Here is a 26,879-nt window from a genome sequence, read left to right as displayed (position 1 = left end):
TCCCTCCGCCATCCATCTATGTCCCCATCTCCTCTACAAAATGGAAGACTTGGATGTTCTTGCTGTTTCTTATTTTGTTGTAAGCAGCACAGAGTGGCTGGGGAAACCCAGGCAATGGGCGGGATATTATTATTATTATTAAGGCGAGCCTGGCCACCAATGCCCAAGCCTCTCCCGTTTTCCGCCTCCTTCCCTGCAACATTATTTGCACCAGATCCGTGCAGGAAGAAGCTTGTCTCTTTCCACAGCTGAAACACCCCTCCCCCCCACTCCACCTTCAAGGCCCCATTGCAAAAACACCTCCCTTTCCTCCATTTTCTTATTCTCCCCGCCCAGAATTTGTGCAGGCCGCCTCTCCCCGTCCCGGGGCTTCTCATCCTGGACCCCCACCCTCTTCCCCGCCACTGGCTTTGCACTCACCCGAAATCCTGGCGACGCTGGCAGCTATCCCGGGCACCGGGAGCGGGAATGGGAGCCCCCGCGTGGGAGGCAGGATATCTCCGCTGGATAATTGTAAGGGGGAGATAAGGGAGGGAACCTGGGCTTCCAGTATAGGGAACATATGCTCGATGCCTTAAGGGTTAAAGTCAGAGAGTGCAAGCTGCCAGAGAGAGCGAGAGAAAGAAAGAAAGAGAGGGTGGGGCTGCTCGATACTGACTTGGGAAAGGGGGGCGCGGCTTAAGCAGAACAGCTGGCCCGCTCCCTCTGCCGTCGTGCACTGCCCTTGTCCTGCAAAGAATCGGGTGAGCGCAAAGCGCCTTGGGGTGCAGCAAGCTTGGGGGGGGGTGTTTGTGCAATGCATTGCAATGCAATATCCATGGAATTGGGTTGGGGGTGGAGAGAGAGCAGGCAGGGAAGCGGAGGGTCTAGTGTGGGGGTGTTGCAGGTGATTCATCCTCGTTGCAAAGAAGAGACAGGGGCCTCTCACACACCCAGAGAGAGAGAGAGAGACGTGCGTCTGCATGCACACACAGATCACATGAAGAGCACTGTAGTTTAATCAAGCCCATCTAGTCCCGCACCCTGCTGGAATCATAGAATCGTAGAGATGGAAGGGGACCCTGAGAGTCATCTAGTCTAGTCCAACCCCCTGCAATGCAGGAATCTCAGCACTGTCTCCTCATGGTGGCCAAGCCTGCCAGGAGGATTGGAGTCCTCTCCCCTCCAGTGGCTTCCAGCAACTGCTATTCAATTAGGCATAATAATAATACTACAACAATAACAACATTATTTATACCCGCTCATCTGGCTTGGTTTCCCCAGCCATTCGGAAGACTCCCAACAGAATATTTTTTAAAAAACCAATGAAACATCAAACATTAAAAACTTCTCCATACAGAGCTGGCTTCAGATGTCAGATAGATGTTTATTTTCGTGACATTTGACAGGAGGGCATTCCACAGGGTGGGCAGCACTACTGAGAAGGCCCTATGCCTGGTCCCTGTCATTGAATTGCTATATAATGGTAATAGAGTATCTATCCTAAATTTGTCAGCTTCTCTCAAAGAAGCAGGATCAAGAAGTTCTTAATGTTTGATGTCTTAGTATGATTTTATATTTTGCTGGAAGCTGCCCAAAGTGGGCTGGGGAATTATTATTATTATTATTATTATTATTATTATTATACCACTTGTTCAGTCTGAAATTTTTTTTGTACCAGTGCATTTGGAAGCATCAGAATAACTTGAGGTTATATATTCATACAAAACCTTTGCTCCCAATTCATCATTTGCAATCCTACCAGCTGAATTTGATCTGAGTCCTGGGATAGTTCAGGGTCAGCAAACCTTTTCAGCAGGGAGCCGGTCCACTGTCCCTCAGACCTTGTGGGGGGCCGGACTCTATTTTGAAGGGGGGGCATGAACGTATTACTATGCCCCACAATTAACCCAGAGGTGCATTTTAAATAAAAGGGAGCGTTCTACTCATGCAAAAACACGCTGATTCCCGGACCGTCTGCGGGCCAGATTTAGAAGGCGATTGGGCTGGATCCAGCCCCTGGGCCTTAGTTTGCCTACCCATGCTTTACACTTACCTGGTTTGCACATGATGTTAATGTGCCAAGGGTGGAGAACTCCAGACCTGGGGGGCCAAATGCACATGTGGTCTGTGGTCCTCTGAATTCACGCCACCCTCTTCCTTTTTTTTTATATAAGAATTTATTGGCATTTTTCTTATTACAACAGAAACCCCCACCCACACCAACAATAATACAAACAAAAACATTGCCAAGTTTCTCCTTCTTCCTTAAACTTCTTCTCAGAAAAAAAAAATTTCTATTTCCATATCTTGACGCGACTTCCCCTGCCTTTTCACCCTTGGTTTTACCCCTAATCTATTTTTTTTTTAACCCCTTCTTTACAAAATTTAACATAATTTTATATATAAAATACAATAATCATCTTACTCAACATGATCTATAATTCATCTTATTCTAGTTTTCTTAATTCTACCCCAATATGATCATACCTCATCTTAAATCCTCTTCTGTTATTCATTATCTTATTCTTGTACATTACTTACTCTTCTAACCTAAAGTCTGCTGCTAATCACATAAATCTTCAGATATCTCATTTAGAAATCAAAAAATCTAAATACACCATCGAGTCTTCACATTCCAATTTCATATTACCATATCCAGCCGTTTTAGATTCTATTTAGTACTTCACCCCACACCCCTTCTGTCCATTGTCTTTCTCCTAGCAGTGCCAGAGCCGATTTTCCCATTGTCTTTTCTTCCCTGAAAGTCACAGAGGCAGGCACAATTCAAAGCGCTCCTTGCAGCGAGCTCCCGGGTGTCCTTCCCACGGTCTTCCGGCTGCTCCATTTCTCCAAACCATTCTTCTTGAAAGTAGCTCCATTCTTTGTCCCATGCCCTCGAGCTCACACCTCGGGGGCTGGATATAATAAAACTTGCCACCGTTTTGGGGCTGCCACCCCCAGAAACGGAGTCTTTTCCCTTTTGGAGCAGCCCTATCTCTTCTTCCCATCCTCCTATCCACCCTCTCAGCTCGCTGCAGACGCGTCCTTCCAAAGTGTCAAAATGATCAGCAGCCTCCTCTGCAGGGAATTCATTTCTTATCAGGCCCCCGCACAAGGCTTTGACTTTCCAGTAAAGAATCTCCGATCTCAGCTCGAGGAGTCTTTGTTCATCCGTCAAAGTGGAATTCGAAACAAGTTTGCAAACAAAGTCCAGCACAGTAGAGAGAGGGGTAGGGGTAAGTATCATATTACAGTTCCTGTCTCTATGTCCTTTCCTCTGTGAGGGTTGTTTTCCACCTCGGTTGGAACTTTTCGTCGCCATTTTTCCATGAAATCAGCATGCAAAGACCGAAACTTTCAAACTGAGATATCTTCCACTCCTTTACTCCCCGAAGGGAAATTATAACAGTCTCACTCTCCAAAATTTAGTTACTTTGTAATCCATTTGGTAGCAACAGTCATTCAAGCTGGTTAACTTCTATTAGCCAAGGGGAGGGAAGCAGGCTGCCTTTCTTCTTCCCCCGGATCGTTCCAAACAGTATAGTATTTAATCCCATCTCGTACTCACGACCACCAGGTTCTTCAGGACCTAACATCGCAGGTAGAACTTCAACGCTCATCTCGGGATTGGTCGCCGCATTTGCATCCCGGTTGGGGCATATCCCCCTATGGCCCGGCTCCGTGGTCCCTTCACCCCCACTCCCCCCTTACAGGGGGAGCGGGGGAAGGGTTCGGAGCACTACGGGCGCCGCCGGGGAGCCCAGGGTGCGGGACGCTCTTCCCGCACCCCAACCGGAGCCCCGCTTTGCGGTTGCGGGGCTCCTAACCCCCGGGATGGATCGGGCGCTTCGGAGCCGAAGCAGCCCCGACCTCCCGCTATGGCGTCGCCAGCCGGAAGTCCCTCTTCCATGGCTCTGCTTCGCCCCTTAGCAGGCTGGGTTGAGTCTTTCAACTCTTGACAATGCCTCCTCCTCGCCTAGATAGAGGGCAGATTTTTGTCTTCAGATATAACTTCCTGTACAAAGGCAAAAGCTGCGCTCCTTATTTCACCCACTTTTGCCTCTCTTACCCTGACCAGCCCTGGCATGTGGCCCCTGGAAGACGATCCAGGAGGGAACCTGGCCCTTGGTCTGAAAAACAGTGGAAGCTTCCAAACTGACAGTTGTGCAAGAGCATGCAAACCTGAGGCCTGCCCACACCCCACTGGCTATGATTTCCGCTGTTCCTGGCCGTTGGTCATGCCGGCAGGGGCTAATGGGAGTTGGACTTAAACTGACCAAGAGTCAGGAAACCAAGCCCTAAGAGGAATGGTTGAGGGAACTATAGATATAGTATGAAAAGCAAGACGTTTAGAGAGATGTTATCACAGCTGTAGGGCATGTGTAAATTTCTCTTCCCCTTGCTAGGATCTCAGCACTCGAGATGCTGTTTTTGTTGTTGTTTAGTAGTGTCCGACTCTTCGTGACCCCATGGACCAGAGCACGCCAGGCACTCCTGTCTTCCACTGCCTCCCACAGTTTGGTCAAACTCTTGTTGGTAGCTTCGAGAACACCGTCCAACCATCTTGTCCTCTGTTGTCCCCTTCTCCTTGTGCCCTCCATCTTTCCCAGCATCAGGGTCTTTTCCAAAGAGTCTTCTCTTCTCATGAGGTGGCCAAAGTACTGGAGCCTCAATTTCAGGATCTGTTCTTCCAGTGAGCACTCAGGGTTGATTTCTTTAAGGATGGATGTTTGATCTTTTTGCAGTCCATGGGACTCTCAAGAGTCTCCTCCAGCACCATAATTCAAAAGCATCAATTCTTCGGCGATCAGCCTTCTTTATGGTCCAGCTCTCACTTCCATACATTACTACTATGATAACTATAGCTTTAACTGTACGGACATTTGTTGGCAAGGTGATGTCCCTGCTTTTTAAGATGCTATCTAGGTTTGTCATTGCTTTTCTCCCAAAAAGCAGGCGTCTTCTAATTTCGTGACTGTTGTCACCATCTGCAGTGATCATGGAACCCAAGAAAGTAAAATCTTTCACTGCCTCCATTTCTTCCCCTTCTATTTTCCAGTAAGTGATGGGACTAGTGGCCATGCTATTTAGTTTATTACCCATAACCCCCCCCTCATTTGCTAGTAGAATCATTGCTACAGAGTTCTTGTGTATATGGTTGTGTACAGGTCTACTGGCAGTGTTGATCGTCTTACACGCATGCAATTATGGTGCTTTTTAAAAAAAGAATAAGGTGTCTTTTTCTGGGGGTACACAAGGGTATACACAGTACTGGAACCTCTTTCCCACCTAATTAAGCGGGGTCACTCCCTGGCTCCAACGGGGGGCTCCGATTGCCGCCCCTGCTATTATGCTATTAGCCTTAAATTTCCTTTCTAAAGTATCAAATTATTCTATATTACAATATTTTTAAAGATATAATTTAAATTTCTTCCAATCTTCTTCCACCATCTCCTCCTTCTGGTCACGTAGTCTCCCAGTCATTTCGGCGAGCTCCATTAAGTCCATAACCTTCATTTGCCATTCATCTATTATTGGTATCTCTTGCGTCTTCCAATTCTTTGCCAATAAAATTCTGGCAGCTGTCGTGGCATACAGAAAAAAAGTAATATCTTTCCTTTCTCCTCTTCTATTAACAAATATGTTGGTCACTTTCCTTTTTTATTAAATGGTTTCATTGCTATTGCCTCAACTGGAGACAGCCACCATGGTATTTTAGGTTCTAAGAAATCTTTGTATTTATTCCATACCTTTACCAATGCTTTCCTTATTATATGATTATAAAACCCTTTGTTTTTTTATCCCTCTCATAACATAAATACACATGCCAGCCAAATTTGTTACCATGTCCTTCTAAATCAAGAATTTCTTCTCTTTCTTATTTTATCCAATCCTTCAACCAAACAATGCAAGATGCCTCATAATACAATGTAAAGTCTGGGAGTGAGAGGCCGCTTCTGTCTTTCGTGTCAATCATTATTTTATGTTTTATCCTAATCCTCTTACCACTGCAGACAAATTTTGATATATCTTTTTGTAACAAGAAGTTTGCCTGTTGGCTGTTATCGGGATTGATTGAAATAAAAAATCTTTGGTAAGACATTCATCTTTATTGCTGCTATCCCACCTAAAAGGGAAAGGTTCATTCTATTCCAAACTTCCAAATTCTTTTTTATCTCAATCCAAACTTTCTCATAATTAACTTTATATAAATTCAAGTTATTATTTGTAAGCCAAATTCCTAGATATTTGACCATTTTTTAAAATAAATCTCCATGTTTATCATGACTTCTAACTCTTCCCCCCCCAAAAAAAATCAGTCATATTTTTAACTATCATCTTTGTTTTTCCTTTATTTATCTTTAATCCAGCCACCCGCCCAAATTCCTGAATTTTCTCCAAAAGTATTGGGAGATGTTGCAAAAATGTGAAGACACTAGCAGGATTGAAATAAATCCTAGAACGTGGACATTAGAATAAAGATTTAAAGTGCGAGATAAAGTTTTGAAAGCAGAAAACCTACTGAAGGGGGGGAGGGAAGTTACAGGCTCAGCAGAGCAGAAGGCCTTTGTGTATGTTATTGTATTGCTGAAAAAATTGTTTGAGAGAAAAAAAATATTTTTTTAAAATCACCTGGGCAGAAGTTCCGTAGCAAAAAATGAATTGAAAAACCCAGTTCTAATGTTTTGTTATTATAATTAATTTTGACTGAGGCATCTAGTATGCTTTTTAACAGCTGCAGAATTCCAGTAAAGTGTGCCTGGTGTCCTCTATAGGGCAGGAAGACCAGCAGCAGAGACCATGACATACAGACCTATCCCCTGACTGGTTGTAAGTAAAGCCAGCTAGCAGGTGGGGAATTGCTGGGGGCAGGCTGTGGTTACTGGGGCAGTGCCCCACTGATTCCAGCGGGCGCAGCTTTCCCACAGATGTGGAACATTTTGTCTGTTGAGCTACCTGCCTGCTGTGTGTAGTTGTGAATAGTAAAAAAGCCTACCACAAACAACAACAACCTGAGCACCTCACCTAAATTCCAATCGGTTATCAGTGACTCATTGTTCTTCTTAGAACTAGTGGGAGGGGGGACTCTTTTGGGGCCCAATACTGGTATATTCCTTTAAACTTGCACAGCAAGTATGGGGCATCCACAGCCCTCCAGATGTTGATGGCAGCCGAAGTCCACCAACTTAAGGAGGGCCATAGGTTCTCCCCCCCCCCTTTAGAGACTTCCCTCCAAGGAACTTGGGGTTGAATTCTGCCATCTTTGGAATTCCACATCTTTCCTCAAGGAATTCTACTTACTTGGCCATGTGGCTCGACCTGGGATCACCATATAGAACTCCTTATATTTGTTTTAGAGAGTTCTAGCAAAGTAGGCCCACTGGAAGCCAGAACTCTTAGGTATCTCTTATAAAGGAAGGGTTCCTGATTCATAGACAGAGGCATATGTGATTTTATTATGAAAACGGGAGTGACCCAGAGGTAACCTTCAATTATAGACCAATTTCTCTACTGAACTGCGACTAAAAAATCTTTGCAGGTATCCTAGCAGACTAAAAAAGTCTTAAAAGAAGTGTCTCTGAAGAAGTGTGCATGCACACGAAAGCACATACCAAGAACAAACTTAGTTGGTCTCTAAGGTGCTACCGGAATTTTTTTAAATAAAAACAAATAATCCAAATCAGGCAGGATTCCTCCCTGGATGAGAAATCCAGAATAACACCAGGAATGTTATCAATATACTAGCTGACACAGCCACGCGTTGCTGTGGTTTTTTATGTTTTTTTAATGATTGTATTGATTTAGTGAAATTGAAGAAGTTCCCCTGTTCAACTTCTGGTTTGTCCCAGCCACAACAACCCTGTGTTGTAGCTTAGGCTGGCCCAGGGTCACTCGGCGAGATTAGTAGCGAGATTCGAACCCTGGTCTCTCTCTTAAATGCCCCTTTAATAGAATTAAACCTTTGCCCTAGATTTACTATCTCCTCCCCCCCCTCTGGAAACCTAATACATGGTACAGTCCGCTCTGGCATTGAGCCTGGGGTCAGAAGGGACCATAACAATGCAAGGAGGGTGATGGGGAACTGGTAGGGTCCTTATACGTTTGTGTGCGGCGCTTTTTCCTCTTCTGATAACTGGAGTTTCATTTGTAAAGCGATACAGCAGTGCAGAAAGGATTGTGTTTGGAGACAGGATAGGGAGCGAAGCATAGTTGCTGAGTTTCTCATCCTACATTTCCCCCCCCCACCAGAAGGAATGGTATGGCCCGGGCCTAAAAACCTTTTCCTGCCTGGAGCTGAAACTACTAAGAACGTTTCTGGCTGGGGAAGGAGAGTTTAGGCCTTCCTCTTAACTGTTTTTTTGGCGGTAAGGCCCTTGGCAGAGGCTGGGGCTAGGGAGATTACTAGGGGGTTGTCCCTGCTGTCTGAAAATGGCTGACTGAGGTGAAGGAGGTTTTTTGGTTGGCGCACAGTCTGTGACGCTGCCCTGCGATGAGCCTTTCTATTGGTTGTTGTTCAGTCTTCAGTTCTGTTGCTGGTGACACGTAATGTGTGCCAATTTTTTTGCCTTTATTCTATATTTTAGGCATCACAGGTGTGGTTTTTTAAATTTTTTATTATGCCAGATCCTTCCTTAATGGTCATGTTATGCTTTGTCCTAAATTGATGCTGTTTGGTGCAGCGGTTACGGAGCAAGGTGGTGACACGTGCGCACGCAATGAGAACATTTTTATATACCGTATTTTTCGCTCCATAAGATGCACCTTTTCTCTCCGAAAAGGTAAGGGAAAAAGTTGGAGCGTCTTAATGGCGTGAAGGCTCCCTGTTGAGCAAGCTGCAAGAGGCAGCGGAGATGCTGCTGGATCCTCCCCACCTCCGTTCACCAAAACAGGCTTTTTTTGGGAACGGAGGTTGCGGGGTGGATCCAGCAGCAGCTGCTGCTCTCCCCGTTGCCGCTTCCCGTCCACCGCGTTCAGCGGGGGGTGGGGGTGGCAGTGGAGAAGCTCCCCACCACCTCTGTTCACAAAAACAGGTTTGAAAAACTGGTGTTCACAAACAGCAAACCGGCTCCCCCCCCCTTGCGTTTAGATAGCCGGAGCTGTCCCTGCTCGCTGTAATGCAAGTGGGGGGGGGGAGCAGGTTTGAAGCAGCATCAATCTGGCTCTCCACCACTTTGCCTAAACTCCTTTTAAACTTCAAAGTTTCCTGATCGTCGCAATCAGAGAAAAGGCTGAGACCCTGAGGGCAAAACAAAGCTGAGGAAATCTCACTTTAAAAAAATTACGGGTACTGTAATTTACCCCGGCAAAAGCACAATGGAGCAGATATCGTTATCCGGGTGAGGTGAAGGGAATAAAGCGGATGAATAGGGTGTCGGAAGGGAGAGATATTCCCGATTGTCCTGTTTACAAACAAAAGATGTGGTTGTTGCCTGACAGGATTTTGTGGGGGTGGGGGAACTGAACATTTGCATGTACCGGTACATTTGCCATTCTCTTGACTTCTCTAGTTTTATTTGTTCACTAATAAAATCCTTTTTCCTGTATCAGATGGATCTCTGTGTTTTTACCTCCTCTGGGATACAGAAGTTTAAAAAGTGGAATGAAGGGATAAATTTTAGAGATAGTGTCCAAGAATAAAGACAAAAATGCGTACCCAAGCATAACAAGTTTTCCTTAAGGTTCAGTGTTTTATTTTCAGATCGATACATTTGTATCCCCTTTCAGGGAAGATTTAACAGCTAACAGCTTTACCCTATTGTTCTTAAGCGGGAGTGTTATCAGTATTAATAGTTCTTAATGAGGTGTTTTATTGGCGATATAATGAGCCTTGCAGAGGGTTCCATTTGGCTGAGGTGGCTCTGCAAGGCTAAAAGGAAGTGAATAAGGGAAAAAGTGGGGGCTGTAGCTTTAATAGGCACAGTGATATTTTCTCCCCTCTTGCTGCCTCTCTGTAAAGCAAGCAGAGAGAGCTTCTGGGCTCCTGTACCAGTACTTCTTGCTCCGGAGTTCCAGCATCACAGCTTCACCAACAGTCACCCACAAATGTGAGTTCTCCCTCTCTCTTCCCTCCCTCCCTCTTCCAACTTTAATAAAATATTAGGGGGTGATATACCGGTTGTTTATTAAATACGGTCGTTTAGTACATTTTATTCAGAATATTTTTTCTTGTTTTCCTCCTCTGAAAACTAAGTGCGTCTTGTGGTCCGGAGCGTCCAATGGAGCGAAAAATACAGTATATAGATTGGACTATTTTGAATTCCAAAATGAAAAGCAAGTTGCCAATGATGCTAATAGATGCTGAAAATGCATTTGATAACATTTCTTGGTGTTTTATGAAGAAACAGGTTAATGGGTTTCAGGAAAATGTTTGAAAGATGCATAGAATCCATCTACTCTGCACAAAAGGCAAGTCTGATAATTAATGGTAACGTCATGGAAAGCATTGAAATTACAAAAGGAATGAGGCAAGGATGTCCCCTATCACCTCTATTATTTATATTAGTGCTGGAAACTGATGAATGAAATGAGGAAAGAAGAAAAAAATAAAGGGAATTATAACAGGAGAAAAAAAATCATACAATGTAAGAGCATATGTGGATGATTTGATAGTAACAACAGAAAACCCCAAAGAATACATCCCAATAAATGACTATAGACAATTGTCAGGATTTAAAATCAATAAAAAAAAAATTAGGTAAAAACATGCGATCTGAGGAAAAGCGAGAATTACAGATCACTGTTTTGGAGAGCAGGAAAAAAGTCAAATACTTAGGAATCTGGTTATCCACAAAATGCATTAATTTGTATCAGGAATGAAACTAATAAAAACTTGGAAATCTGGAACAGGCTCCACCTCTCCTGGGGCAGAATAGCTGCAATAAAAATGAATATCTTACCAAAATTGATGTTTTTATTCCAGACCATTTCAATTTTGGGAGGTATGAATTTTTTTAATAATTGGAAAAAAATATTGCAAGGTTTATCTGGAACAGCAAAAAAAACAAGAATCAAACATCAGATTTTAATAGACCAGAAGGAGAGGATTCACATTACCTGATTTTGAACTGTATCATGTGGCAGCTGGCTTGGTGTGGATTAAGGAATAGATTAGTTTAAATTAAAAGATACAGATCTGCTAGACCTAGAGAGTTTCGACAACTGTTTCAGCTGGCACGCATATATGGTATATGACAAGCTGAAGGTACACAGGGGGTTTTTGAACGACATTATAAGAAAATCATATAAAATATGGAACAAATATAGACCTTTTGAAACAAAACAAAAAAAAACCCTGGTGTACTTCCCCAATGGAAGCCATGGCTGTGAAAAAAGAGAACATGAAAGGGGAATGGGCAACATATTGGAAGAAAATAACAGTAAATTGACTCTGAAGAAATTAGGATGTACAGTGGTACCTCTGGTTAAGTACTTACTGTATTTTTCGCTCCATAAGACACACTTTTTTCCTCCTAAAAAATAAGGGGAAATAACTGTGCGTCTTATGGAGCGAATGGTGGTCCCTGGAGCTGAATTGCCCAGGGGCCAAAAGATGATCCTGCTTTTTATATTACAAAGAGAAAAGGGAGTGTTGAAAGGACCCCACTCAGCAGCTGATCAGCAAGAGATCGGGAGAGAGATAAGAGTCCCAGCTCCCTTTCAGCCCCTCCCTCCATTGTTGAATGTGCTGCAGAGGGAGGTTGTTTGTTTCCCCAGCGACATGTGACTGGCTGATTAGATTATCTGTCTGGAAACTGTAGAAAAGGCTCCCTTTCCTTTAGAAGCTGCAGAAATGTGAGTTGAACCCCATAAAAATGGGGCTTTTCCTCTTTGCTTTCCCCCCTTTGCACAAAAGCTGCAAAACTTAGCTGATCCTCAAAAAACCAGGGCTTTTCCCTTTGCAAAAAAACTGCAAAACCTTTAGCTGATCCTCAAAAAACAACAACAGGGCTTTTAGAAGATGAAAACCAGAAAAATATTTTTTTTTGTTTCCTCCTCTAAAAACGAGGTGCGACCTATGGAGCAAAAAATACAGTAATTCTGCCCAGGTGATTTTTAGCTTTGATTACAAGCAATAACTATTTTAAAGAGGTAGCAGCCTGGATAATTTTTGGAGTGGGCTATGAGGTTTTTTCCCTTTTGCAAATATATCTCTTCAGCACAGTGTCTCCCAAATAAATTTCTGTTCCAAGCAAGTAGCAGGATTCATTGCCCATCCTCTTGCTTCCATCCTGTCAATTCAGTTCCAATGCATTCTCGATTCAAAGGCCTGACTGGGTTGAGGAAGACAAGGTCTTGAGAAAGATTCTCGTCAAGACGGCCGTCCAGCAGTGGATCACCTGCCTCTCAAACCCAAATATACCTCCATGGGGTGACTTTTAACTTGCCCCCGCCCATTAGAATTAATGAGAAAAAATATCATGATGATTTATGTTTTTTTGTTTTTAATACATTTTTTATTAATTTTTACAGTTTTATAGACAGCGTAATCATCATAAACAAAAACAAACAAACAAAAAAGAATACATCCCATTCTCTCCCCCCCCCCCCGAAATGATTTCCCTCAACTTCCCCTTCTGGTTCTTTAGATATTTGCTACTTCTACTTACATTGTTTCATTTTAATGCCCTTTAACTAAATGCTCTTCTGTTCTTATCATTTTTACAGCATATCCTTTAAATTACATCTTATATTTAATAATTTTCATAACATTATTCCTTATCTATTACTCTCCCTTTTATAGTTGTCTTTGCTCAAACACCGCTAGCTAGTCTATTTCTTTACAATATTTCTGCAAATACAACATAAATGGATCCAAGTTTTTTTTTTTAAGTCTCTATTGTGCTTATCTCTTAGTCTTCCTGTAAGTTTTGCCATTTCTGCGTATTCCATCATTTTAACTTGCCAGTCTTCTTTCTTTGGTATCTTGTCATCTTTCCAATTTTGAGCTAGTAGAATCCTGGCCGCCGCTGTGACATACATAAATAAGTTCTTCATCTCTTTTGGTAATTCTTGTCCTGTGATACCTAGTAAGAAAGCTTCTGGGTTTTTTTTTAGCAAAAGTTATTTTAAACATTTTTCCCATCTCATTATAAATCATTTCCCATTCATTTTTGATTACTTTACCATTCCACCACATGTGGTAAAACGGTCCTTCTTTCTCTTTACATTTCCAACATATATTAGAGCGTGATCTATACAGTTTAACAGGAGTCATGTACCATCGATACATCATTTTCATATAATTCTCTTTCAAATTTATACAATCCGTAAATTTTAGGTCCACCTTCCATAGTTTCCCCCAGTTTTTCATTTTTATATTATGGCCTACATCTTGTGCCCAATTTTGGTGATCTTTGAATCAAGTACATTTACAGGCAAAAGCGGGCTTTGGGGGTCAGGGGTTGATTCTAGGCTCTACTTCAGGCTCTACTTAGCAATTAATCTTTGCCTTAATTTGTAACTCAATGCCTTGAACATCCACTAGCATTTCTTTTTAAATGCTGATAATGCTTTTATTGTAGCTTGCTTTATTATTATTTCTATACCCCATTGCTAACAAAGTATTTTTATACATATGAAAAGCAACTCATGGATTGTAAAGATAATGGTTTGTAAAGTAAAAAAAAAAAGTTTTTTTATTTAAAAAAAGTTTATGTTTGCCTCTGTTCTGAAATTTGGTTTTAAAGTAAAGTGTGTCAATATATTTGGGTTTGTTTATAAAGCAGAAGTGACCAGCTGCTTCCAGAAGCTAAAAATGAGCTCTGTATCAACAAGTTTTACCTAGAATTATTCATAATGAAAAGTTGTAAGAAAGATGAAATTTTCCACCCTTGAGCTTTTGAACTACAACCCCCATCAATCTTGGCAATACAGGCTGAGGCTTATGTGAGTTGCTCCCCAACATCTGAACGACCCTATGTTGGATATCCCCGCTCTATACTTTATTATTATTTATTTAATTTCTATACCACTTTATATTTTTAAGAAAAACCTCAAAGCAGTTTACAGCATATTAAATTAATAAAATATAAATAAAACAACTTGAAAAAAGTGAAATAAAGTGGTACCTCGGGTTAAGAACTTAATATGTTCCGGAGGTCCATTCTTAACCCGGAACTGTTCTTAACCTGAGGTGCGCTTTTGCTAATGGGGTCTCCTGCTGGCGCTGCGCGATTTCCGTTCTCATCCTGAGGTAAAGTTCTCAACCAGATTTAGTGGAGTTTGTAACCTGAAGTGTTTTTCACTGGAGGTGTTTTTATCCTGATACCACTGTATTCAAAGCAACATAACAGAAAACTAAAATATTATCTTAAAAGATTTCAAAATAAAACATTACAAAGGAGATCAACTACAGAATACATATTTAACAGGGTTGGGTGAGTCTGGGCCCCGCCCCCTAGGCCAGGTGGAAAAAGCCTTGCAGGGAGTGGCCTTCACGCCTCACGGCCGGGCGATGTTCCTCTAGCCTCATGAAGAGCCTCTTTAATGGGACCCAAGTGTGTTTAAGGTTGCAATTAACTTAATCTTCCCTAGATCTGCTTTTAGCAGAAGCATATGCCACTTCCACTGCCCATCTTCAAAGTCAGAGTAGCAAGCACACGTATCCTATAGGCGCGCTTATCTCTTCCTGTTCGGCATTGCTAAGAGTCTTCTTCCCTGCCCCCTCTGACAAAACAACAGCCTCCTTTTAAGAACCCCAACAGTTAATTTACCGTTCCCCAACCATTGCTCTCATGGTGTATACACGCTCTTCGCTCTAAGGCCTCCTGGAGCATCTTATGCTCTGAAGCGAAGGAATGCTCTCCTGCCTAAAGCACACTCGCTGATTACAGGCGCGTACTCAGGAAAAACAAGAACTAGCCTTGCGTGGAAAAAGCAGCACCTCCTGCAATGAGGCGCAATGGTGGGAGCCTCCCCCTCCCCTCTGAATCTTCCCAGGAGCAGGAGGACTGTATAGATGTGGAACAGTGGTTTGCAGAGGAACATAGTTACGAAGGCAGAAGCTGAGAAATTCTGGATGGGGAATACTGGAGAAGCACTGGGGGGGGGAGAGAGAGTTAACAGATTCACTGTCTCTGGAAAACATCCATCCACTTTCCCCAAGGTCGAGAGCTACGAAAGTGGCAGAACAGAAAGCACAGAGGGTACGAGCTCAGGTTACAAGACGGAGAAGTGATGTGAATGACTAGGGATGTGAGGGGGTGGGCTTCTTCATTGGGAGCACCGCCATTCCTGTGAAGACGGGTTCTTTGTTCTCTTGCTGGGATCGTTAAAGTTTCTAACTGGTAAGAAGATTCCTTTTCCTTTTACAAGTAGGTAGCCATGTTGGTCTGCCATAGTCAAAACAAAATAAAAAATAAATTCCTTCCAGTAGCACCTTAGAGACTAACTAAGTTTGTTCTTGGTATGAGCTTTCGTGTGCATGCACACTTCTTCAGATACCTTTTCCTTTGTTCTGCTTATCTGTGGCAAAGGGTGGGAGGAAGCCGATTCCCTGAAGCCTGACAGATACTGATCCACAAGACAAGAGCAGCCCATCATTTTGGCAGTGAAGGGCGGAGGTCAAAACAGATTCATCACACACCTTGAGCATTCCAGATTCACACTCTCGCCCCGTTTATCTAGCAACAACTTGCAACTTCTTTTCTACATTTAGTATATGTGACCTTCATTACTTTAATACATATATATGTGTATACAAATTTGAATACAAACACCAGAACATCACAGGGGTTCCATGTATTTAAAATTTATTTCCCCCTTTATGAGTTTCTTGTAAGAGTAAGCCTTGAGTGGAACCCTGCATACATTTATAAGGCTTTTCACCAGTGAATGCGCTTATGAATATGAAGGTCTCCACTCCCTCATGCTCTTTCCACATTCCCTACATCTGTGGTTCTCTTCCTGTGTGAGTTAGCTGATGTTTCCTAAGGTGTCCACTTTGGCTGAAGTTCTTTCCACACTCCAAACATTGAAATGGTTTCTCCCCCGTGTGAGTTCGTTGATGTTTTCTAAGTGTGTCACTTACACTGAAGTTTTTCCCACATTCAAAACAATTAAATGGTTTCTCCCCCGTGTGAGTTCGTTGATGTCTTCTAAGGGCTCCACTTTCAGTGAAGTTCTTTCCACATTCAATGCATTTATATGGTTTCTGCTGCATGTGAGTTCGTTGATGTACTCTAAGTGCTGAAATCTGACTGAAGCTCTTTCCACATTCAATGCATTCAAATGGTTTCTCCCCCGTGTGAGTTCGTTGATGTCTTCTAAGTGTTCCATTTCGACTGAAGCTCGTTCCACATTCAACACATTTAAATGGTTTCTCCCCCGTGTGAGTTCGTTGATGTTTTCTAAGTGCTCCATTTTGACTGAAGCTCCTTCCACATTCAATGCATTTAAATGGTTTCTCCCCCGTGTGAGTTCGCTGATGTATCCTAAGTCTTCCATTGTAAAAGAAGCTTTCTCCACACTCTATACATTTAAATGGTTTCTCCCCTGTGTGAATTCGTTGATGATATCTAAGTGCTCCAGTACAACTGAAGCTCCTTCCACATTCGATGCATTCAAATGGTTTCTGCCCCATGTGAGTTCGTTGATGGATTCTAAGTGCTCCACTTTGACTAAAGAACTTTCCACATTCAATGCATTTAAATGGTTTCTCCCCCGTGTGAGTTCGTTGATGGCTTCTAAGGTGAGCATTTAGACGGAAGCCATTTCCACATTCAATACATTTAAATGGTTTCTCCCCTGTGTGAGTTCGTTGATGTGTTATAAGTGCTCCAATTTGTCTGAAGCTCTGTCCACATTCAATGCATTCATATGGTTTCTGCCCCGTGTGAGTTCGTCGATGTTTTCTAATTGTTCCACTTTCACTATATTTAAATGGTTTCTCCCCCGTGTGAGTTCGTTGATGTTTTCTAAGTGCTCCATTTTGACTGAAGCTCCTTCCACATTCAATGCATTTAAATGGTTTCTCCCCCGTGTGAGTTCGCTGATGTATCCTAAGTCTTCCATTGTAAAAGAAGCTTTCTCCACACTCTATACATTTAAATGGTTTCTCCCCTGTGTGAATTCGTTGATGATATCTAAGTGCTCCAGTACAACTGAAGCCCTTTCCACATTCAATGCATTTAAATGGTTTCTCCCCCGTGTGAGTTCGTTGATGTCTTCTAAGGTGTCCACTTTCAGTGAAGTTCTTTCCACATTCAATGCATTTATATGGTTTCTCCCCCGTGTGAATTCGTTGATGTTTTCTAAGGGCTCCACTTTCAATGAAGTTCTTTCCACATTCAATGCATTTAAATGGTTTCTCCCCCATGTGAGTTCTTTGATGTATTCTAAGGGCTCCACTTTCAATGAAGTTCTTTCCACATTCAATGCATTTAAATGGTTTCTCCCCCGTGTGAGTTTGTTGATGTTTTCTAAGGTTTCCATTTCGACTGAAGTTCTTTCCACATTCAATGCATTTAAATGGTTTCTCCCCCGTGTGAATTCGTTGATGTTTTCTAAGGCCTCCACTTTCAGTGAAGTTCTTTCCACATTCAATGCATTTATATGGTTTCTCCCCCATGTGAGTTCGTTGGTGTATTCTAAGTGTTTCACTTTGAAAGAAGTTCTTTCCACCTTCAGTACATTTAAATGGTTTCTCCCTCGTGTGAGTTCGTTGGTGTCTTCTAAGGGCTCCACTTCGACTGAAGCTCTTACCACATTCAATGCATTTAAATGGTTTCCCCCCCGTGTGAGTTCGTTGATCTTTTCTAAGCGTTTCACTTTGAAAGAAGTTCTTTCCACCTTCAGTACATTTATATGGTTTCTCCCCCGTGTGAATTCGTTGATGTTTTCTAAGGGCTCCACTTTCAGTGAAGTTCTTTCCACATTCAATGCATTTAAATGGTTTCTCCCCCGTGTGAGTTCTTTGATGTATTCTAAGGGCTCCACTTTCACTGAAGTTCTTTCCACATTCAATGCATTTAAATGGTTTCTCCCCCGTGTGAGTTCGTTGTTGTCTGCTGAGGGCTCCACTTTGACTGAAGCCCTTTCCACACTCCTTACATTTAAAGGGTTTCTTCCCTGTGTGAGTTCGTTGATGTACTCTAAGGTCTGCACTACGACTGAAGCTCTTTCCACATTCGATGCATTCAAATGGTTTCTCCCCCGTGTGAGTTCGTTGATCTTTTCTAAGCGTTTCACTTTGAAAGAAGTTCTTTCCACCTTCAGTACATTTAAATGGTTTCTCCCCCGTGTGAGTTAGTTGATGTCTGCTAAGGGCTCCACTTTGACTGAAGCCCTTTCCACACTCCTTACATTTAAAGGGTTTCTCCCCTGTGTGAGTTCGTTGATGTACTCTAAGGTCTGCACTACGACTGAAGCTCTTTCCACATTCGATGCATTCAAATGGTTTCTCCCCCGTGTGAGTTCGTTGATCTTTTCTAAGCGTTTCACTTTGAAAGAAGTTCTTTCCACCTTCAGTACATTTAAATGGTTTCTCCCCCGTGTGAGTTTGTTGATGTCTTCTAAGGGCTCCACTTTGACTGAAGTTCTTTCCACACTCCATACATTGAAATGGTTTCTCCCCCGTGTGAGTTCGTTGATGTTTTCTAAGTGTTCCACTCTCAGAGAAGCTCTTTCCACACTCCATACATTCAAAGGGTTTCTCCCCCGTGTGAGTTCGTTGATGTATTCTAAGGCCTCCATATAGACTGAAGCTCTTTCCACACTCCATGCATTCAAACTGTTTCTTTGCTGTTTCCAATGGATTCACAGATGGCTCCATGGAATCCTGACCATCATCTTCTTCACCTGTTTTTTTGGAGGGGGAGAGAATCTTGTTAGAAAGAAGAGCAAGAAAGGAACTGAACACATTATCAGTCCCCATGTGCACCTTCTCCATTCTCCAGTCCTCTCCAGGTTCCAAATTTTAAGGAATGCAGATGAGATAATGGCAATAGCAACCCATGATCACTCCATTCACACTTAAGTGAGCACCACCATTTTATAATAGAGATCTACGGTGGAACTGGCTTATAAGACACATCTCTGTCTTTTTCTTTTCCAAGTGAGGAAATGATCTCAGGCTCCATTAGCAGTCTCTCCTATGAGTAAGAAGTAAAACTGAAGTGTTCTTTTCAGGGTGGATAAAAATCAATGATTTAAAAAAAAAAATCAAAAAAATCAGATTTTTAAAAATAAGATGCTTTTTGAGGAAAATATATTACCATCCAAAGGTTATTCAATCATGAAATAAAGATTAGTTTTTTTAATTTTGTAGAATAAGGCTGTATATGTTTAAATTTTTTGGTAAATAAATTCCATTAATTCTTTTCTGGATTGGTGTGCAACATCATTTTCACCACTTAATCCTGCAGTGGAAATAACACCAGAGATTTAAAAGCATAGAGGAAGAAAATCTGCCCCCACTACTTTATGAAAGGGATTCAAAAAACAAAGAGCTGCTTTGGAGAAGGCCTCACCCCTTCCTTCTTCTTGCCTGGACCTCCCTGCCTTTGGGCTCCTCTCCACCTTTCCCTCTTTCTCCCTCCACCATCCAGCCATCCCTGTCCCCATCTCCTCTCCCATGGAAATCACTAGATTTCTCTGAGGGTCCTGGGAGGGGATGCTCAGAGGTTGTGGGGAGGGATGCGGGAGACAGTCTGACCAGGTCAACCGTCCATCTTCCTCCTTCCATCCTGACCAGGTTTGCAGGTTCAGCTTCCTGGGAGGGAGGAAGAGGTCAAGGGCATCTCAGAAACCTCTGCAGGGATTCTCCTGCCCAAGACATTCTGCTGCCGTTGTAGAAGCCCCTATTGGGCACGCCCGTCCCAAGAGCCCCCACCTATTTTCAAACACCTTTGGAAATTCCTCCTATCTGCCATTCCCATCTCCCTTCCTAAGGCTGGCATGGTATGCACAGTAGTGGCCTAAGAGTAGATCCCATGGAACTTTAGACTTAATCTTAAAAGGACTGCTCTGAATACATGGGTAGCCCTTGAATGGAGAAGAAGAAAGCACCTTGCTTGCATCTGGAGTCTGGACCCCCTGGGAGAGGTGGTAGGTCCGCCCACTCCTCTTCTGTCCACCAGCTCTCCTCCTCCTGCCTGCAAACACCCTTTGCTCAGGGGAGAGAGGCGGAATGAGCCTTCAAACCCATCCCTTTCCTCCTTCGCTGCCTTTTCTTGCAGCAGCCCAGTAAGAGGGGAAGGAGCTGCAGTGCCTGGTTCACTTCACATACACACATGGTTTACTGGGATTGTGAATGAACAAGACCTCTGCCTCCCATGCAGTGGGAGTGGGGTGGGTTAAAAGTGGAGAAGAGACCTCCCCCTCCTGTCCTTTTGGTGAACAGGAGGTTTTGCTGCAGCAGTTAACTGTTGCTTAGATGCAGTAAACTTTTTTGGAATTGTTCAAGAAATATGATTTCTTTTCATCATCTACACATGCTGTATTTTTCGCTCCATAAGACGCACCTGCCCATAAGATGCACCTAGTTTTTAGAGGAAAACAAAAAATATTGCTAGCTAGGGGCAATGGGAGTTGTAGTTCAACAACATCTGGGGACCCACAGGTTGAGAAAGGGTGATACGGTATTTGAGGTGGGGCTTACCTGGCTCCCCCCAATATTTAATTCAAGTTGGAAGAGGGAGGGAGGGAAGGAAGGAAGGAAGAGAGAGGGAGAGCTCACATTTGTGCATGTCTGTAGGTGACGCTGGAACTCCGGAGCAGGAGCAAACGCCGGTACAGAAGCCGTGTAAGCGGCTCTCACTCTGCTTGCTTTACAGCAAGGTGGGAGGAGGGGCGGATGGGAGATCTGTTTCTCAGCTGAAGAGGATTAAAAATGAATTTAGAACAACAATGTCTCAAGATAAATTATGTTACTTCAGCCTCATGTACATAAAAAGTGACAAGCTATGCAGTTTATCATTTGATGATATCATCAGTGACTTTGCTTTAGCAAAGGCAAGAAGGAAAGTATTATAATTTAGATCATGTTTGTGTCCGGTTTGTATACACAGTACACAATGAATCATGATAAAATTATATAGTTGAATGGGTATTGGGTAGATTGCGTTAATATAATTAATCCTGTAAAATAATTTTTTGATGTACAGGTGTGTATAGTATTGGTATTATTTAAAAATGCGAAATATTTCTAGAAGTACCGTCTTTTACACTCACTAAGTGTAACAGGGTACAAAGGTCTGCTGTCCCAATGAACAGTGTGGACTACTATGGTGATATTGATACTATATTTAAAAAATGTATTGTATTAATTGCATTGCACAGGTTATAACACACACAATTTCATTTTAATAAAGCTATTTATAATTATTAGTAGTTTCCATTGTATATTTACACCTATTATTATTTCAAGTTATAGCAAGTTTCTGGGACTAGATCATGATTCTTTGTAAACTGTGTTTCTAAAGGAACTTTTGTTATTGCCAAATGCCAATGTGTTTGCATTACTAAGTTTGTTATGAATAACAAAATCATTTTAAGTTAGAGCGTAATAATTATTTCACTATTAATATACTTCTTAATTGTATTTCAGTTCAACAATTACTTTGAGAAAATACGTATTTTGTTATGTGCAAATAGTTTTAGATACCTTTTAGTTCCATAAATGACCATATAGCATATATTCAACACAAAAAACAGTGACAATTTGTTGTTGACAAAGGACAACTGGACATACAAAGGGCCCCATTACCTTCAGTAGCCCTGCCCCCACTACTTTATGAAAGGGGTTCAAGAAACAAAGAGCTGCTTTGGAGAAGGCCTCACCCCTTCCTTCCTTCCTCCTGCCAGGACCTCCCTGCCTTTGTTCTCCTCTCATAGAATCATAGAGTTGGAAGAGACCACAAGGGCCATCCAGTCCAACCCCCTGCCAAGCAGGAAACACCATCAAAGCATTCCTAACAGATGGCTGTCAAGCCTCTGCTTAAAGACCTCCAAAGAAGGAGACTCCACCACACTCCTTGGCAGCAAATTCCACTGTCCAACAGCTCTTACTGTCAGGAAGTTCTTCCTTTCCTCTTTCTCCCTCTGCCATCCATCAATCCATGTCCCCATCTCCACTACAAAATGGAAGGCTTCGATATTTGGATGCTTTGGTGTGTCTTATTTTGTTGAAAGCCGCCCAGAGTGGCTGGGGAAACCCAGAAAATGGGCGGGGTATAAATATCATTTAATTAATTAATTAATTGATTGATTAATACTACTACTACTACTATGGCGAGCCTGGTCTGCAATACTCAACCCTCTCCCCTTTTCCGCCTTCTTCCCTGCAACTCCAGATCCGTGCAGGAGGAAGCTTCTTTCTTTCCACAGAGGAAACCTACCCGCACTCCACCTTTAAGGCCCCTATTTATTTATTTATTTTAAGCTCCCTTTCCTCCATTTTCTTATTCTCCCCGCCCAGAATTTGTGCAGCCCGCCTCTCCCCGTCCCGGGGCTTCTCATCCTGGACCCCCACCCCCTTGCAAAGCCCCTTCCCTCCTTCCCCGCCACTGGCTTTGCACTCACCCGAAATCCTGGCGACGCTGGCAGCTACCCTGGGCAGCGGGGGCGGGAATGGGAGCCCCCGCTTGGGAGGCAGGATATCTCCGCTGGATAATTGTAAGGGGGAGATAAGGGAGGGAACCTGGGCTTCCAGTATAGGGAACATATGCTCGATGCCTTAAGGGTTAAAGCCAGAGAGTGCAAGCTGCCAGAGAGAGCGAGAGAAAGAGAGACAGAAAGAGAGGGTGGGGCTGCTCGATACTGACTTGGGAAAGGGGGCGCGGCTTAAGCAGAACAGCCTTGGGGTGCAGCAAGCTTTGGGGGGGGTGTTTGTGCAATGCATTGAAATGCAATATCCATGCAACTGCTATTCAATTAGGCATAATAATAATACTACAACAACAACAACAATAACAACATTATTTATACCCGCTCATCTGGCTTGGTTTCCCCAGCCATTCGGAAGACTCCCAACAGAATATTTTTAAAAAACCAATGAAACATCAAACATTAAAAACTTCTCCATACAGGGCTGGCTTCAGATGTCTTATAAAAGTCAGATAGATGTTTATTTTCTTGACATCTGACGGGAGGGCATTCCACAGGGTGGGCAGCACTACTGAGAAGGCCCTATGCCTGGTCCCTGTCATTGAGTTGCTATATATTGGTAATAGAGTATCTATCCTAAATTTGTCAGCTTCTCTCAAAGAAGCAGGATCAGGAAGTTCTTAATGTTTGATGTCTTAGAATGATTTTATAATTTGCTGGAAGCCGCCCAAAGTGGCTGGGGAATTATTATTATTATTATACCACTTGTTCTGTCTGAAAATTTATTTGTACCAGTGCATTTGGAAGCATCAGAATAACTTGAGGTTATATATTCATACAAAACCTTTGCTCCCAATTCATCATTTGCAATCCTACCAGCTGAATTTGATCTGAGTCCTGGGATAGTTCAGTTGGTAGAGCAGGGGGTCAGCAAACCTTTTCAGCAGGGGGCCGTTCCACTGTCCCTCAGACCTTGTCGGGGGCTGGACTCTATTTTGAAGGGGGGGGGAATGAATGAATTACTATGCCCCACAAATAACCCAGAGATGCATTTTAAATAAAAGGGAGCATTCTACTCCTGTAAAAACACGCTGATTCCCGGACCGTCTGCGGGCCAGATTTAGAAGGCGATTGGGCTGGATCCAGCCCCTGGGCCTTAGTTTGCCTACCCATGCTTTAGACTTACCTGGTTTGCACATGATGTTAATGTGCCAAGGGTGGAGAACTCCAGACCTGGGGGGCCAAATGCACATGTGGTCTGTGGTCCTCTGAATTCACCCCACCCCCTTCCATGGCTCTGCTTCTCCCCTCAGCCAGCTGGGTTGAGTCTTTCAACTCTTGACAATGCCTCCTCCTCGCCTAGATAGAGGGCAGATTTTTGTCTCAGATAAAACTTCCTGTACAAAGGCAAAAACTGCGCTCCTTATTTCATCCACTTTTGCCTCTCTTACCCTGACCAGCCCTGGCATGTGGCCCCTGGAAGGCAATGCAGGAGGGAACCTGGCCTTTGGTCTGAAAAACAGTGGAAGCTTCCAAACTGACAGTTGTGCAAGAGCATGCAAACCTGAGGCCTGCCCACAACCCACTGGCTATGATTTCCGCTGTTCCTGGCCGTCGGTCATGCCGGCAGGGGCTAATGGGAGTTGGACTTAAACTGACCAAGGGTCAGGAAACCAAGCCCTATGAGGAATGGTTGAAGGAACTATAGATATAGTATGAAAAAAGCAAGACGTTTAGAGAGATGTTATCACAGCTGTAGGGCATGTGTAAATTTCTCTTCCCCTTGCTAGGATCTCAGCACTCGAGATGCTGGTTTTTTGTTGTTTAGTAGTGTCCAACTCTTCGTGACCCCATGGACCAGAGCACGCCAGGCACTCCTGTCTTCCACTGCCTCCCACAGTTTGGTCAAACTCTTGTTGGTAGCTTCGAGAACACTGTCCAACCATCTTGTCCTCTGTTGTTCCCTTCTCCTTGTGCCCAGCATCAGGGTCTTTTCCAAGGAGTCTTCTCTTTTCATGAGGTGGCCAAAGTACTGGAGCCTCAACTTCAGGATCTGTTCTTCCAGTGAGCACTCAGGACTGATTTCTTTAAGGATGGATAAGTTTGATCTTTTTGCAGTCCATGGGACTCTCAAGAGTCTCCTCCAGCACCATAATTCAAAAGCATCAATTCTTCAGCGATCAGCCTTCTTAATGGGCCAGCTCTCACTTCCGTACATTACTACTATGAAAACTATAGCTTTAACTATACGGACCTTTGTCGGCAAGGTGATGTCTCTGCTTTTTAAGATGCTATCTAGGTTTGTCATTGCTTTTCTCCCAAAAAGCAGGCGTCTTCTAATTTCGTGACTGCTGTCACCATCTGCAGTGATCATGGAACCCAAGAAAGTAAAATCTTTCACTGCCTCCATTTCTTCCCCTTCTATTTTCCAGGAAGTGATGGGACTAGTGGCCATGCTGTTTAGTTTACTACCCATAACCTCCCCCCCCCATTTGCTAGTAGAATCATTGCTACAGAGTTCTTGTGTATATGGTTATGTACAGGTACTACGGCAGTGTTGATCATCTTACACCCATGCATTTATGGTGCTTAAAAAAAAAAAGAATAAGGTGTCTTTTTCTGGGGGTACACAAGCGTATACACAGTACTGGAACCTCTTTCCCCCAAACTGTTCAAAGTATGACACTTACTGTAACAATTTCATGGTGATTACTGGCACCATTTTTGCTTTAAAGGGAAAGCACTGAAAATAGGGGTTGCTTTTTAAATTAATTGCTTTATTTTTCACTACAGAACGCAAATAACTTCCCCTTTCTCCTTACAAATTAAAACTGCCCTCTACTTTTTCTCAGTATTTCCTGTGAAGAATACTGTTTTCACATCCATGGCGTACATGTGGCAGGCATTTAAAGTACAGTGGTACCTCAGGTTAAGAACTTTGTGCATTCTGGAGGTCTGTTCTCAACCTGAAACTGTTCTTAACCTGAGGTACCGCTTTAGCTAATGGGGCCTCCCGCTGCTGCCACGCTGCCGTTGCACGATTTCTGTTCTCATCCTGAGGTAAAGTCCTTAACCCGAGGTACTACTTCTGGGTTAGCGGAGTCCGTAGCCTGAAGCGTCTGTAACCCGAGGTGCAGTGGTACATGGTTCCCCCCCCCCCAAAGATTCATGGGAGTGGTCGAATGGGAGGTATTCTTTGACAGTGGGTCTTTCTGGCGGCGGCGGCGGCTGCATGTCACTGTTCACTGTTTGTGTTTGTCTGTGAGAAGAATACAGGACACTGCAAAAGACACTAGGGCAGGCATCTCCAACCTCAGCCCGCCAGATGTTTTGGGACTACAACTCCCATCATCCCTAGCTAACAGGACCAGTGGTTAAGGGTGATTTCTGTATAAAGAACTCTTTGCTGAGGTGGAAGTGGGGACTAAGTGAGGTTTCAGCCCCACCCTCCATTGTTGAATGTGCTGCAGAGGGAGGTTGTTTGTTTCCCCAGCGACATGTGACTGGCTGATTAGATTATCTGTCTGGAAACTGTAGAAAAGGCTCCCTTTCCTTTAGAAGCTGCAGAAATGTGAGTTGAACCCCATAAAATGGGGCTTTTCCTCTTTGCTTTTCCCCCTTTGCAAAAAAACTGCAAAACCTTTAGCTGATCCTAAAAAAAATAGGGCTTTTAGAAGATGAAAACCAGAAAAAATATTTTTTTTTTTTTGTTTCCTCCTCTAAAAACGAGGTGCGACCTATGGAGCAAAAAATACAGTAATTCTGCCCAGGTGATTTTTAGCTTTGATTACAAGCAATAACTATTTTAAAGAGGTAGCAGCCTGGATAATTTGTGGAGTGGGCTATGAGGTTTTTTCCCTTTTGCAAATATATCTCTTCAGCACAGTGTCTCCCAAATAAATTTCTGTTCCAAGCAAGTAGCAGGATTCATTGCCCATCCTCTTGCTTCCATCCTGTCAATTCAGTTCCAATGCATTCTCGATTCAAAGGCCTGACTGGGTTGAGGAAGACAAGGCCTTGAGAAAGATTCTCGTCAAGACGGCCGTCCAGCAGTGGATCACCTGCCTCTCAAACCCAAATATACCTCCATGGGGTGACTTTTAACTTGCCCCCGCCCATTAGAATTAATGAGAAAAAATATCATGATGATTTATGTTTTTTTGTTTTTAATACATTTTTTATTAATTTTTACAGTTTTATAGACAGCGTAATCATCATAAACAAAAACAAACAAAAAAAAGAATACATCCCATTCTCTCTCTCCCCCCCCCCCCAAAAAATGATTTCCCTCAACTTCCCCTTCTGGTTCTTTAGATATTTGCTACTTCTGCTTACATTGTTTCATTTTAATG

The 26,879-nt window shown here is 43.1% G+C and overlaps 2 protein-coding genes across 2 annotated transcripts in view; both read right to left on the bottom strand.

Annotated features, from left to right (window-relative positions):
- Positions 1-26,879, bottom strand: part of LOC117042092 (zinc finger protein 208-like) — a 49,833-nt gene that overhangs the window by 9,731 nt on the left and 13,223 nt on the right. The window lies entirely within an intron of this gene.
- On the bottom strand, positions 15,577-23,996 carry LOC117042367 (zinc finger protein 23-like). Its single transcript, XM_033141917.1, has 2 exons — positions 23,979-23,996; positions 15,577-17,092 (listed from the first exon to the last, which is right to left on the bottom strand). The coding sequence occupies exons 1-2, from the start codon at positions 23,994-23,996 to the stop codon at positions 15,869-15,871; spliced, it is 1,242 nt and encodes a 413-aa protein (XP_032997808.1). The 3' UTR covers positions 15,577-15,868.

This window comes from Lacerta agilis, chromosome 2 (genome assembly GCF_009819535.1).
Source record: "Lacerta agilis isolate rLacAgi1 chromosome 2, rLacAgi1.pri, whole genome shotgun sequence".
Taxonomy (NCBI): Eukaryota; Metazoa; Chordata; class Lepidosauria; order Squamata; family Lacertidae; genus Lacerta; species Lacerta agilis.
Note: the sequence above shows the minus strand (reverse complement) of the source record. Positions and strands in the feature narration are given on the sequence as shown.